This window comes from Pecten maximus, chromosome 19 (assembly GCF_902652985.1).
Source record: "Pecten maximus chromosome 19, xPecMax1.1, whole genome shotgun sequence".
Classification (NCBI taxonomy): Eukaryota; Metazoa; Mollusca; class Bivalvia; order Pectinida; family Pectinidae; genus Pecten; species Pecten maximus.
The window spans coordinates 30689997-30705179 of NC_047033.1; the positions used below are offsets into that span (position 1 = coordinate 30689997).

General features: G+C 42.5%; 1 protein-coding gene across 1 annotated transcript in view; it reads right to left on the bottom strand.

Annotated features, from left to right (window-relative positions):
• Window positions 1–922: 922 nt before the first annotated feature.
• Window positions 923–15183, bottom strand: part of LOC117317327 (homeobox protein Mohawk-like) — a 69444-nt gene continuing 55183 nt past the window's right edge. The window contains exons 3-5 of the mRNA XM_033872124.1: window positions 9618–10040; window positions 5960–6017; window positions 923–1564 (exon numbers count right to left, since the gene is read on the bottom strand). Of these exons, the coding sequence (XP_033728015.1) occupies window positions 1471–1564; window positions 5960–6017; window positions 9618–10040 (575 nt within the window). The 3' untranslated portion in view covers window positions 923–1470. The remainder of the gene's footprint in view (window positions 1565–5959; window positions 6018–9617; window positions 10041–15183) is intronic.

A 15183-nucleotide genomic window follows, 5' to 3' on the forward strand; every position in this document is an offset into this window, starting at 1 on the left:
ATACTCCTAGGGGTCAAGTTTCTTACCCTCAATACGCCTAGGGGTCAAGTTTCTTACCCTGAATACGCCTAGGGGCCAAGTTTCTTACACTCAATACGAATAGGGATCAAATTTCTTACCTTCAATACGCCTAGGGGTCAAGTTTCTTACCCTCAATACGCCTAGGAGTCAAGTTTCTTACCCTCAATACGCCCATGGGTCAAGCTTCTTGCCCTTAATGCACCCATGGGTCGAGCTTCTTGCCCTTAATGCGCCGAGCTTCTTGCCCTTAATGCGCCCATGGGTCGAGCTTCTTACCCTTAATGCGCCCATGGGTCGATCTTCTTGCCCTTAATGCGCCCATGGGTCAAGCTTCTTACCCTCAATACGCCTAGGGGTCAAGTTTCCTACCCTCAATACGCCTAGGGGTCAAGTTTCTTACCCTCAATACGTCTAGGGGCCAAGTTTCTTACACTCAATACGCCTAAGGATCAAATTCCTTACCTTCAATACGCCCAGGGGTCAAGTTTCTTACCTTCAATACGCCCAGGGGTCAAGTTTCTTACAGTAAACCGCGATATAATCGCACTTGTTAATTATAATAAACCGCGATATGATATCGGTTATGTAAGGTACATTTGTAATTTCAGCCGTTTACATACAGTGAAACCTTGATATAGTACCTCACTTACGAGCTATCAAAAATTCATAATAGGCCGAAAAGAAAATAATGGTGTAGCAATGTTGTTATTGAAAGCATAAAAGATGTTGTCATGTGAGTCTGGATTCCTCTAGCACGTGTACTTTGCAATGTTCATCTTACCAATGCATATATTTTGTTTGTATTTTCGTTTTGTCTATTTCGAGTTATAACCATATCGACGTTTTTCTGTCAATGTCGATATCTGTTTTTGAAATAAATAAATAAATAAAAAATCAGAGGTTTCTATTTTTCAAATTTTAATGAGAGACAAAACTTCAATGATTACTTCAATATCACGCACGTACTCACACTCTCATGGAAAACAACATTTACATCCAGTATTTCTCTAACCTCCATCATTCGTTCATACTCAGCCTCATAATGCAGTTCGGTCTCTTTCCAACGCCATCTTACTACATTAAAATCTTGGTCACCGAAATGTTTGCCGTATTTGTATCATATTGTAGTGTAAATAACAAACACAACAATGACCAAGACTAACATTTTAAATTTTTCCCATCACAATTGTGCGTAGAATTTTAACAAGAAAACATAAGAATAAAGTGGTCGCCAGAGGTCTCTGTTGTCAGTAATAATGTCTTTCTTACGTAAAGTACGAAAATTAACTATGAATAGACCCCCAACTCTATACGGTAATATCGTAGGCACAATGGATGCATCTGGAATGAATGCATGTAACAAAAGGGAGGGATATACATATATATAATGTATATATATAATATATTTATAATCTATTAATGAAAAATATCCTCTGCAGCCGATGTCCGTTAATTGAATGAGTTGAACATTGTACGCGACCTAAGCGAGGTCAACACCATAGCTGCACTGTATTCATCGAATCGAATATCCCCTGTCTTCTCCCTGTAAAAATACGAAAATAAACATTTAAAAAAGTTACTAACTCTGTCTTTCAACTGAAAAAATACGAAAATAAAGATGAATAGCATCAATCAAAACGACTATAATCTTACTACCAGTACAAATCTCTATCTTTTCCATACAAATATGAATAAGTACTCTGCATTTAATAGTTATTCAAGTTCGCGTACAAATTTCGACATACAGTATTTCCAGTATCATATTTTTTTTATCTTTATTTGAGCTACTTCCATTGACAAAATATTCAAGTTTAGGATTTGAAGGTCAGAGTTCAACTGCTCGAATTTTTTCTGATTTGCCTATTCAGGTGTATGACTGTTTGTTTGTATCTTTTATTTCCTTATCTATTTTAAACATATGTCAGTTTTTATATTTTTTTTATATCCTGATTCCGTTTTCTGAAATGTTTTTATTGTATGTTTTACCTCATTTTTTATGTTTTATTTCCACATACGCTGATTCCGAATAGTGAAATAGCTGTATGTCCGTCCCAGATTTCTTTTTATAAAAATGACCTCCGCGGTTGGGATATCACTATCGAGACCTTCACCTTTGTTGGTGACTAACGATGATATAAATAGTGATGTTGATTTCAATGTAGATTTAATGTTATAATAACGAGCATAATCTGATATCACCGGCAGCAACCAGTCAACGGCCAGGGTATCGGAGTACACTACTGTATACATACGTAACCTAGATCGGTAAATGGAAATTACGAAATTATAAATGTCACTTTTTAACGACACCTATTTTTCGCTGTTGCGTAAAAAATGACACTTGGCACCAATTTGAAGCAATTACGTAAATTTTCTCTACTTATCTTCAGTCAACTAGATTCCATCGAGACTTTGAGTTATCGTTTAATGACCAAAACGACCAAAGCATTCTCCGTAATGGGTTAGTGTTCCACCTCAATTCACTGACCTAAATCCTACATACTACCTTCTTTTATCTCACCTCAATAGGTGAGTGGTAAAAAAATCATCTGGGTTCTATAGATCGTCCAGGAGTTTATACCGAAGCGTGCCGCGTCCGTACGTCAGTGTGCTATATATCTCCCGCGTTAGCGTGATGTGTCCCTCACGATAACATGTTGTGACCCCAATGTTAGCGTGCTTTGTCCCCCCCCCCCCCCCCCCCCCCCACGTTAGCGTGCCATGTCCCCCACGTTAGCGTGCTTTGTCCCCCACGTTAGCGTGCCATGTCCCCCACGTTAGCGTGCTATGTCCCCCACGTTAGCGTGCAATGTCCCACATGTCAGGGTGCTGTGTCTCCCACGTTAGCATGCTATGTCCCCCACGTTAGCATGCTATGTCCCACATGTCAGCGTGCTATGTCCCCCACGTGCACGATAGCATGCTATGTCCCCACGTTAGCGTGATATGTCCCCCACGTCAGCGTGCTGTGTCCCCCACGTCAGCGTGCTATGTCCCCCACGTTAGCGTTCTATGTCCCCCGTGATAGCATGCTGTGTCCTCGACGTTTAATAAATTCCCAATTTACCAGGAGTTAATTGTGCCGACGCGTGGCATGTCTCCGACGTACTCAATAATTTACCAGGAGTTAATTGTGCCGACGCGTGGCGTGTCTCCGACGTACTCAATAATTTACCAGGAGTTAACTGTGCCGACGCGTGGCGTGTCTCCGACGTACTCAATAATTTACCAGGAGTTAACTGTGCCGACGCGTGGCGTGTCTCCGACGTACTCAATAATTTACCAGGAGTTAACTGTGCCGACGCGTGGCGTGTCTCCGACGTACTCAATAATTTACCAGGAGTTAATTGTGCCGACGCGTGGCGTGTCTCCGACGTACTCAGTAATTTACCAGAGTTATTTGTGCCGACGCGTGGCGTGTCTCCGACGTACTCAATAATTTACCAGGAGTTAACTGTGCCGACGCGTGGCGTGTCTCCGACGTACTCAATAATTTACCAGGAGTTAATTGTGCCGACGCGTGGCGTGTCTCCGACGTACTCAGTAATGTACCAGGAGTTAATTGTGCCGACGCGTGGCGTGTCTCCGACGTACTCAGTAATGTACTCAATAATAAACTGATGTCAATATGTACTTTTTGTATTCAGCACATTCAACTTTAAAGTAGCAAACTTAAGGCCAAGAAAAATCAGTGTCAAATCGATAACTTTCAGACCTGAAAATTCGATTTATCGAGTCAAATATCCATATGAAAATCAAACCAGTCCACCAGATAATGAAGTGTTAAGTTTAAAACAAACGACCAAACAAAAAACTAACATCGCATGTCCGAGGATATACATGTACGTGCCACGTTTTAGTAGAACGAAGAATTTGACCTTGAACGTCATAGTAAATGAAGAAAAATATTTGTCGAAAGTTTCTATAAAAGGTGTCAGTCTTCGTTTGTTTGTTACGAGACACTAATCAGAGGAGATCTACGATCCATTTTATTCCTGGGAAAACAACGCCAGGCGATATCACCTCCGGCCATTAACTTGTAACTAATTTAATTTGACGAGCACTTTCTTTTTTAAAACATGTCGTTTTCTAAATACAAGTGACAAGTTGTAAAGTCTAAATGAAATCCTGCTGATTATTTCTGAAACTCGTTTTATTGGCGAAAAATCGATATCTGTGTACCGGGTAGTTCAGATTTGTAAACCTTACATAGTGTATATATGGATATATCCTGCTTATCTATATTTGATATAAAGTTTGGTGAAACAATGTGTTTTTGTGGTTGTCAATTTCCCGGTTAAACCCCTAAGGTAGCTAGTGTCAATATGAGGCAGAGGTGTCATTGATGTAGCTGGTGACTAACTTTATGAATAAAATGTGGAAAGCGTCGTCTTTTTTCCAAGAAAAAGCAAAAGAATATTTGACACGCCTTTTACACATATCAGGTATTCCTGAACTAACTAGGGAAGGTATTGACAAACTAATGATTTAATTATGAAGTTCTACAGGATAGTCGAATCAACAATCCAGTGATATTGGCCAAGACCTTCGTCAGACCACCTGGTAGTTATGTTGGAAAACCATACAGAGGGTGACATTCTTGGTTTATCTGACTGACTATCTCGACAACTAATTTGTACTTTATCGAAGAAAAACATTATTGACAGCTCCTCATTCATACAAATGTACATTTCATTGCGTAATTTCAATGGTTGAATGTTGTAAAAATATTTATTTAAATTTAATTAAAATTTTATATAAATATAGTGAAAATCTTCAATGTATCATTCAAACTTGCCATGATGAAAGTTTGCGTAATGACGGACACATTTGTAAATTGTGCTTCTCACAGAGAAAACAATAAAATATACTTATAAAACAACTCCGTTTCCTTTTATACGTATATTCTTTGTTTAAATACAGTGCGTTACCAACGTACGGTATGTCTGTGAATACTTATCATACGTATACTGTTATCTGGAGGCCTACGGCAGGTGGGAGAAGACAGATTTAGAATTTAAAATTTAAATTTATCATTTATCATTTGAAACATACGCTTTAAAGATTTTTTTTAACGTTTTAGGGGAAATATACAATGCTCATTTCATAGCCAGTTTAAAAGATCTGAAAGGCATTTGAAGGTCGTTGTATGTGGGGTGTTAGTGTAACACGCTGATACGATTAACGGAATGTCAAATGAAGGACACTAAGAAGTCAATCTTTTTATCTTTATTCAGCGATGTCTGTTTTAATACAAAGAACAGTGAATCTTTGAGATATCACAGAACTGTGAATCTTTGAGATATCACAGAACTGGAATTTCAGCTGAATCCACACAGGATTATATAAAAGCCGTTTACAGTTTATAACCTTGAGTTTAATTTTCGAGTGTAACTGCACATCTGTATAAAAGAGCTATTTATAGCTGTGTGATTCAATCTAAAGACGTTATTATTCTTACAGTTATAAACTTAGCTGGCTGAACATTGACTGTTCACGATTTGACTTGAACGATTCTTTTCACTCATAATTTTATAAGCAAAACTGCATTTGGGCAAACTATTATATACAAAATAAGTTCTCAATACAGTGTCAATCATTTATATACCAGTATATAATATCAGTCATTTAGATATCAATTAAAACTTCGGTTAATGCGGACAAGAATCCATTTTAATGCATGTCCTTTGTTTAAATATTGTTGTTAATTTAGACATATGTATCATTATTTTTTTTTTATATTTTAATTCCTTTATCGAAAATCGAATTTGATTCCGTTCTTATTTATTTATTTATTTATTTTTCTGATGAACAGAAAAACAACTACATTTTAAGTTAATAAGAAACATTCTGTCGATATCAAGGGAAGTAACTCAAGCTAAGATATTTCATTTCTAGTCGAAATTCCTAACTGTGACTGTGACTCTGTGATAATTACCTGATGTCTCCAGAAATTCTTCTGCGACGAGCCGCTGCCTCAAGGTCATCGATACTATCTGTAAACACAAATAAATAAATAAATAAATAAATACATTTTAGGCATGACCGGATCATAAGGTGATAATAAGGTCTGAAGAAGGAAATGGAATCCAGTAACACAAACTGTGGTCATTTGATTGGTCAGATCATGATTCAGTAACACAAACGGTGGTCATTTGATTGGTCAGATCATGATCCAGTAACACAAACTGTGGTCATTTGATTGGTCAGATCATGATTCAGTAACACAAACTGTGGTCATTTGATTGGTCAGATCATGATTCAGTAAAATTGAAATCTGTGGTCATTTGATTGGACAGATCATGATTCAGTAACACAAACTGTGGTCATTTGATTGGTTAGATCATGATTCAGTAACACAAACTGTGGTCATTTGATTGGTCAGATCATGATTCAGTAACACAAACTGTGGTCATTTGATTGGTCAGATCATGATCCAGTAACACAAACTGTGGTCATTTGATTGGTCAGATCATGATTCAGTAACACAAACTGTGGTCATTTGATTGGTCAGATCATGATTCAGTAAAATTGAAATCTGTGGTCATTTGATTGGACAGATCATGATTCAGTAACACAAACTGTGGTCATTTGATTGGTCAGATCATGATTCAGTAACACAAACTGTGGTCATTTGATTGGTCAGATCATGATTCAGTAAAATTGAAATCTGTGGTCATTTGATTGGACAGATCATGATTCAGTAACACAAACTGTGGTCATTTGATTGGTTAGATCATGATTCAGTAACACAAACTGTGGTCATTTGATTGGTCAGATCATGATTCAGTAACACAAACTGTGGTCATTTGATTGGTCAGATCATGATCCAGTAACACAAACTGTGGTCATTTGATTGGTCAGATCATGATTCAGTAACACAAACTGTGGTCATTTGATTGGTCAGATCATGATTCAGTAACACAAACTGTGGTCATTTGATTGGTCAGATCATGATCCAGTAACACAAACTGTGGTCATTTGATTGGTCAGATCATGATTCAGTAACACAAACTGTGGTCATTTGATTGGTCAGATCATGATTCAGTAAAATTGAAATCTGAGGTCAACGTCAGGAAAAAATGTCGCTGTTTACGGCTGGGATATCACAAAATGTCTGTTTATTTATAATAAGTTCTGTCGCTGTGCACGGCGATATATAACAGAATATTACTTTATTTATAATGAGTTAATTACGTTTAACTTAGGGATAAATAGTTTGATTATGTACATAGTGTCCTCACTGTAATGGTGACGATGACGTATAAAGAGGAGTAGTGGGATTCAATAGACCTAGCCAGCTACTCCTCAGGTGACGTACGATGATTAAACCTCCAGAAAACATAGAACATCGAACGACATCCTATATCATTAGCATATGTTTAAAGATCGTTCGATTTCTGACGTAAAGTACATGTAAAAAGGATTTTATTTGGTTTAGTCAGAAGATGATCTCATAGGTAGACGACCAATAAATCATGACGTTCTTACTCTAACCCATGACATCCGTCTATCTAAACGACAACAACGACGACGACAACAGCGATGACGACGACCACGAAGACGACAACGACGACAACAACATTGACGACGACAACAACGACGACGACAACAACGACAATAACAACGACAACAACGACGACGACAACAACGACAATAACAACGACAACGACGACGACGACAACAACAACAATGACAACAACGACGACGACAACAACAATGACAACAACGACGACGACAACACCAATGACAACAACGACGACGACAACACCAATGACAACAACGACGACGACAACAACGACAACAGCGACGACGACAACGACGACGACGACGCCACAACAACGACGACGACAGTGACGACAACAACAACGACGACAATGACAACAACAACAATTTCCCCCCGTATTATGGTGTTCATAGATACTATAATTGCAATCCTGATAAAGATCCTGCCATGGGGTTGAAACTAGTAGACAAATGGAGACTCAACTATTAAATAGGTATTGCGGTTATTACCCCTACCTAGTACTATAAGTGCAGTTACACACAGGGGACTCGGATCACTTTTGAACGAACAACTATATTCCCATAACATATTTGTACCCGCTCAGGAATAAAGGTCCCTTTGATAAGAAATCCCTTTTCCGGTATAAGTCGGTGTTGTTTGGTCGCGTGATTTGATCACCGTGTTATCGTCACACTACAGTGCGACGCCTTAGTCAAGTACTGGCGATTCAATGTCGTGACGTCATCCGGGAAATAAAGTCTCGCCCTAGTGGCGATATCTAGCCGATAAAATCTGATTGTTATTCCGATAACATAGGCCATGCTTCTCTTATTGTACAGCTTTTCTTATGGGAGGATTGGAGATACGTATATATCTGACAGTTACACAGACCAGGCAGCTAATTAGCATAAAATAAAATCTGACAGAAGAAGAAGAAGAAGAAGAAGAAGAAGTTTCTGGAAATCTATTCTTAGAGAAAAAAAGTGTCTACATAGTTGTATGTCATATTTAAATGTACACCCCTATAAAGTTATATGTAATGTTTAAATGTACACCTCTATAAAGTTATATATCATATTTAAATGTACACCTCTATAAAGTAATATATCATATTTAAATGTACACCTCTATAAAGTTATATATCATATTTAAATGTACACCTCTATAAAGTTATATATCATATTTAAATGTACACCTCTATAACTTAAAGCTATATGTATTAATTAAATGCACATCTGTATATAGCAGGAATGAACAAACTTCATTTTCAGGAAAAAAATCGGATAACAAGTTTGGGCGCCAACACACTGTAATATCATATGGTATATCATGTTAAAGGAGTATTAAAAATTAAAATGTATAAAACTCATGAATATTCATAACGAAACTTGAAGATAAAGTTTCCTTATATAACCTGTAGTGAGAGCGACCTCTGCTGACGAGGTCACACTATTGATCATGTCAGTCGAAATAAATTATTGATCTACGATTCTCAGATGACATAGAACATAAATTTGTGTATGGTACAATCAAGGAGTCGGTGTAACAGGTAAACCTGAATGTTTTATGTTATATTACAAATCGATGACATAAGCCATGAACAGACGGAGACATGAACCATGGTCGTGATTTTCAAAATTTAATCAGGTATTTATAGAGAGTTTTTCATAATGATCGTGTTGCATAGAAGGAAGAAACACCATTATATTTATTGAAATCAATTTTATAAAGAAATCGGCCGTCAATACTATAACCCCCTAATCACAGTTCAAGAATTACATGTTCGTATCTACAAATAAACATATCAAACTCCGCTAACGCTTCTAGAGGAAGTGTATTTCTGAAATAGTTTCTGTTGTCGCGGTCGTTAAAGGTTACGGTTGATCTATATACACTATACTGCCTACATACGGGTCCTTGGCAATCAAATATGTAAATTAACCTGATATCTGTTAACACTTCTGTTTTTCCTTCCTATTTCCCCTTTCGTCGGACATGTTTCCCCCTCCCTAAGAAGACCTTTCTATATGAAAGCAATTCAACACAAAACAAGGGGACATAACTCTAGACACATCAGAGTGTAACTTACCATCAAACACTGGTAGTTGATGACTTTCGTTCATGGAAACCCCTGATGACGTAGACATTTCTTCATAGTCACGTGACCCGATCGATCCTGATGGCTTTCGCGACCTTGTCTTGTTGAATGCGGTCATTTCCATAGTATCAAGTCGGTGGTGCATGCGTTGATCCAATCGCTGCCCCGCGTTCCTGTTTCGGTACGTATCTGAGAGATACCTTTGTAAAATTGTCTGTTTGTAGGGTTTATTTTGAGATCCTGCGTCTAGAGGGGGCTTTAACTGTGTAAGGCTAGAATAATAATCCGTCTGACTCATTGTCGGTGTCTGAGATCGCGAGGGCACCAGTTCCCTCTCTTCGTCATCTTGTTCCATTGGTTCTGACGTCATTTCCGGCTGATTCGAATGTGACGTGTGGAAACGGCGGCTTTCGTCTGAAAACAGAAAGGAGTGAAATGATAAAAAACAGTTTATACCTAACTTTACGCTTTGTAAATGACTTCAAATTCAAAATAAAGTTTAACATTCATAGCAATCAAATGTACATATGGTTTGTTTTGGGGAATAATGTTTAAAACGAATCATTGAGAATCTTTACTTCCGGTCGGGCCATCCCGTATTTTATTTGTCTTAGAAGGCGCTTCCTAACTGGTCACGTGAGCTATATTTTAGTGTGTGCACGATACGACGTTTTCAATGAAAATACTCTGTCTCTAAGAAAATTATGATACTAACAAGGAGATTTTTTGTAAAACATTAACGTTATGGAAGAGTACATAATAACATTGTACTGGTAAACAAATTCTTATATCCACCTCAACAGATAACATTAACTGTATACTGTGAATTATCTGCTAATACCCATGTGTTGATGGCGTTACTAATTTCCCAGAAAGCGATCGTGCCATGTTTCGGGTAATTTCCCGTGGCATTATTCTACTACTGGGAAGATTATTCAACAAATCAAAATGTCGATAGGTGAAGGTCGAGTGTACTTTCTAAAATGTCATTGCAATCAACGCCTTCGTCGTGCATGTGGCCCAGTATGTAGTTGATTGAGGTCCGTAACAGCCTCGCGAATCTGTTCTAATTTACAAACTTCGACACTAAATAACCACCGTTGATGGAATCCATTAAAAGGACACAAAAAAACCTTAACCAGGTCACCGTTACCGATCTCGATCCATATTGACCGCTACACGTGAAGCGTTTTTAATGTATTCTCGTCCTCGTCAAATATATCCTCGTCCTCATCAAATGTATTTCAAGCACAGCTTTACTAGATTATCCTCATCCTCACCCTTCATTCATCATCAGGTCAACCCTCATTGTCGCGATCTCGATTCCCACCAATCCCAACCCCCTCCCTACACTCATCATCCTACATTCAATCAACCAGTTTTTACAACACCCTCAATCCCCACCCTCGTCATCGGTCCCTCAATCCCTCAGCGACCCCTACATCCCTCAGTCCCCACCCTCACCATCCTACAGTCAATCCCTCAGCCATCCCTACATCCCTCATTCCCCACCCTCACCATCCTACAGTCAATCCCTCAGCCATCCCTACATCCCTCAGTCCCCACCCTCATTATTCTACAGTCAATCCCTCAGCCATCCCTACATCCCTCATTCCCCACCCTCACCATCCTACAGTCAATCCCTCAGCCATCCCTACATCTCTCATTCCCCACCCTCACCATCCTACAGTCAATCCCTCAGCCATCCCTACATCTCTCATTCCCCACCCTCACCATCCTACAGTCAATCCCTCAGCCATCCCTACATCCCTCATTCCTCACCCTCACCATCCTACAGTCAATCCCTCAGCCATCCCTACATCTCTCATTCCCCACCCTCACCATCCTACAGTCAATCCCTCAGCCATCCCTACATCCCTCATTCCCCACCCTCACCATCCTACAGTCAATCCCTCAGCCATCCCTACATCCCTCATTCCTCACCCTCACCGTCCTACAGTCAATCCCTCAGCGACCCCTACATCCCTCATTCCTCACCCTCACCATCCTACAGTCAATCCCTCAGCCACCCCTACATCCCTCATTCCTCACCCTCACCATCCTACAGTCAATCCCTCAGCCATCCCTACATCCCTCATTCCTCACCCTCACCATCCTACAGTCAATCCCTCAGCCATCCCTACATCCCTCATTCCTCACCCTCACCATCCTACAGTCAATCCCTCAGCCATCCCTACATCCCTCATTCCCCACCCTCACCATCCTACAGTCAATCCCTCAGCCATCCCTACATCCCTCATTCCCCACCCTCACCATCCTACAGTCAATCCCTCAGCCATCCCTACATCCCTCATTCCCCACCCTCACCATCCTACAGTCAATCCCTCAGCCATCCCTACATCCCTCAGTCCTCACCCTCACCATCCTACAGTCAATCCCTCAGCCATCCCTACATCCCTCATTCCTCACCCTCACCATCCTACAGTCAATCACTCAGCCATCCCTACATCCCTCATTCCTCACCCTCACCATCCTACAGTCAATCCCTCAGCCATCCCTACATCCCTCAGTCCCCACCCTCATTATCCTACAGTCAATCCCTCAGCCATCCCTACATCCCTCATTCCTCACCCTCACCATCCTACAGTCAATCCCTCAGCCATCCCTACATCCCTCATTCCTCACCCTCACCATCCTACAGTCAATCCCTCAGCCATCCCTACATCCCTCATTCCTCACCCTCACCATCCTACAGTCAATCCCTCAGCCATCCCTACATCCCTCATTCCTCACCCTCACCATCCTACAGTCAATCCCTCAGCCACCCCTACATCCCTCATTCCTCACCCTCACCATCCTACAGTCAATCCCTCAGCCATCCCTACATGCCTCATTCCTCACCCTCATTATCCTACAGTCAATCCCTCAGCCATCCCTACATCCCTCATTCCCCACCCTCACCATCCTACAGTCAATCCCTCAGCCATCCCTACATCCCTCATTCCCCACCCTCATTATTCTACAGTCAATCCCTCAGCCATCCCTACATCCCTCATTCCCCACCCTCACCATCCTACAGTCAATCCCTCAGCCATCCCTACATCCCTCATTCCTCACCCTCACCATCCTACAGTCAATCCCTCAGCCATCCCTACATCCCTCACTCCTCACCCTCACCATCCTACAGTCAATCCCTCAGCCATCCCTACATCCCTCATTCCTCACCCTCATTATCCTACAGTCAATCCCTCAGCCACCCCTACATCCCTCGTTCCCCACCCTCACCATCCTACAGTCAATCCCTCAGCCATCCCTACATCCCTCATTCCTCACCCTCACCATCCTACAGTCAATCCCTCAGCGACCCCTACATCCCTCATTCCTCACCCTCATTATCCTACAGTCAATCCCTCAGCCATCCCTACATCCCTCATTCCCCACCCTCACCATCCTACAGTCAATCCCTCAGCCATCCCTACATCCCTCATTCCCCACCCTCACCATCCTACAGTCAATCCCTCAGCCACCCCTACATCCCTCATTCCCCACCCTCACCATCCTACAGTCAATCCCTCAGCCATCCCTACATCCCTCATTCCCCACCCTCACCATCCTACAGTCAATCCCTCAGCCATCCCTACATCCCTCATTCCCCACCCTCACCATCCTACAGTCAATCCCTCAGCCATCCCTACATCCCTCATTCCTCACCCTCACCATCCTACAGTCAATCCCTCAGCCATCCCTACATCCCTCATTCCTCACCCTCACCATCCTACAGTCAATCCCTCAGCCATCCCTACATCCCTCATTCCTCACCCTCACCATCCTACAGTCAATCCCTCAGCCATCCCTACATCCCTCATTCCTCACCCTCACCATCCTACAGTCAATCCCTCAGCCATCCCTACATCCCTCATTCCTCACCCTCACCATCCTACAGTCAATACCTCAGCCATCCCTACATCCCTCATTCCTCACCCTCACCATCCTACAGTCAATCCCCTCAGCCATCCCTACATCCCTCATTCCTCACACCTCACCATCCTACAGTCAATCCCTCAGCCATCCCTACATCCCTCATTCCTCACCCTCACCATCCTACAGTCAATCCCTCAGCCATCCCTACATCCCTCATTCCCTCACCCTCACCATCCTACAGTCAATCCCTCAAGCCATCCCTACATCCCTCATTCCCTCACCCTCACCATCCTACAGTCAATCCCTCAGCCATGCCCTACATCCCTCATTGTCCCCACCCTCATCATCCTACAGTCAATCCCTCAGCCATCCCTACATCCCTCATTCCGCACCCTCACCATCCTACAGTCAATCCCTCAGCCATCCCTACATCCTCAGTCACACATCCTACAGTCAATCCCTCAGTGACCCCTACCCCTCTTCCCACCCTCACCATCCTACAGTCAATCCCTCAGCATCCCTACATCCCTCATTCCCACCCTCACCATCCTACAGTCAATCCCTCAGCCATCCCTACATCCCTCATTCCCTCACCCTCACCATCCTACAGTCAATCCCTCAGCCATCCCTACATCCCTCATTCCTCACCCTCACCATCCTACAGTCAATCCCTCAGCCATCCCTACATCCCTCATTCCCCACCCTCACCATCCTACAGTCAATCCCTCAGCCATCCCTACATCCCTCATTCCTCACCCTCACCATCCTACAGTCAATCCCTCAGCCATCCCTACATCCCTCATTCCCCACCCTCACCATCCTACAGTCAATCCCTCAGCCATCCCTACATCCCTCAGTCCCCACCCTCACCATCCTACAGTCAATCCCTCAGCCATCCCTACATCCCTCATTCCCACCCTCACCATCCTACAGTCAATCCCTCAGCCATCCCTACATCCCTCATTCCTCACCCTCACCATCCTACAGTCAATCCCTCAGCGACCCCTACATCCCTCATTCCCTCACCCTCACCATCCTACAGTCAATCCCTCAGCCATCCCTACATCCCTCATTCCTCACCCTCACCATCCTACAGTCAATCCCTCAGCCATCCCTACATCCCTCATTCCTCACCCTCACCATCCTACAGTCAATCCCTCAGCCATCCCTACATCCCTCATTCCTCACCCTCACCATCCTACAGTCAATCCCTCAGCCATCCCTACATCCCTCATTCCCCACCCTCACCATCCTACAGTCAATCCCTCAGCCATCCCTACATCCCTCATTCCCTCACCCTCACCATCCTACAGTCAATCCCTCAGCCATCCCTACATCCCTCATTCCCCACCCTCACCATCCTACAGTCAATCCCTCAGCCATCCCTACATCCCTCATTCCCCACCCTCACCATCCTACAGTCAATCCCTCAGCCATCCCTACATCCCTCATTCCCCCACCCTCACCATCCTACAGTCAATCCCTCAGCCATCCCTACATCCCTCATTCCCCACCCTCACCATCCTACAGTCAATCCCTCAGCCATCCCTACTTCCCTCATTCCCCACCCTCACCATCCTACAGTCAATCCCTCAGCCATCCCTACATCCCTCATTCCTCACTATCCTACAGTCAATCCCTCAGCCATCCCTACATCCCTCATTCCCCACCCTCA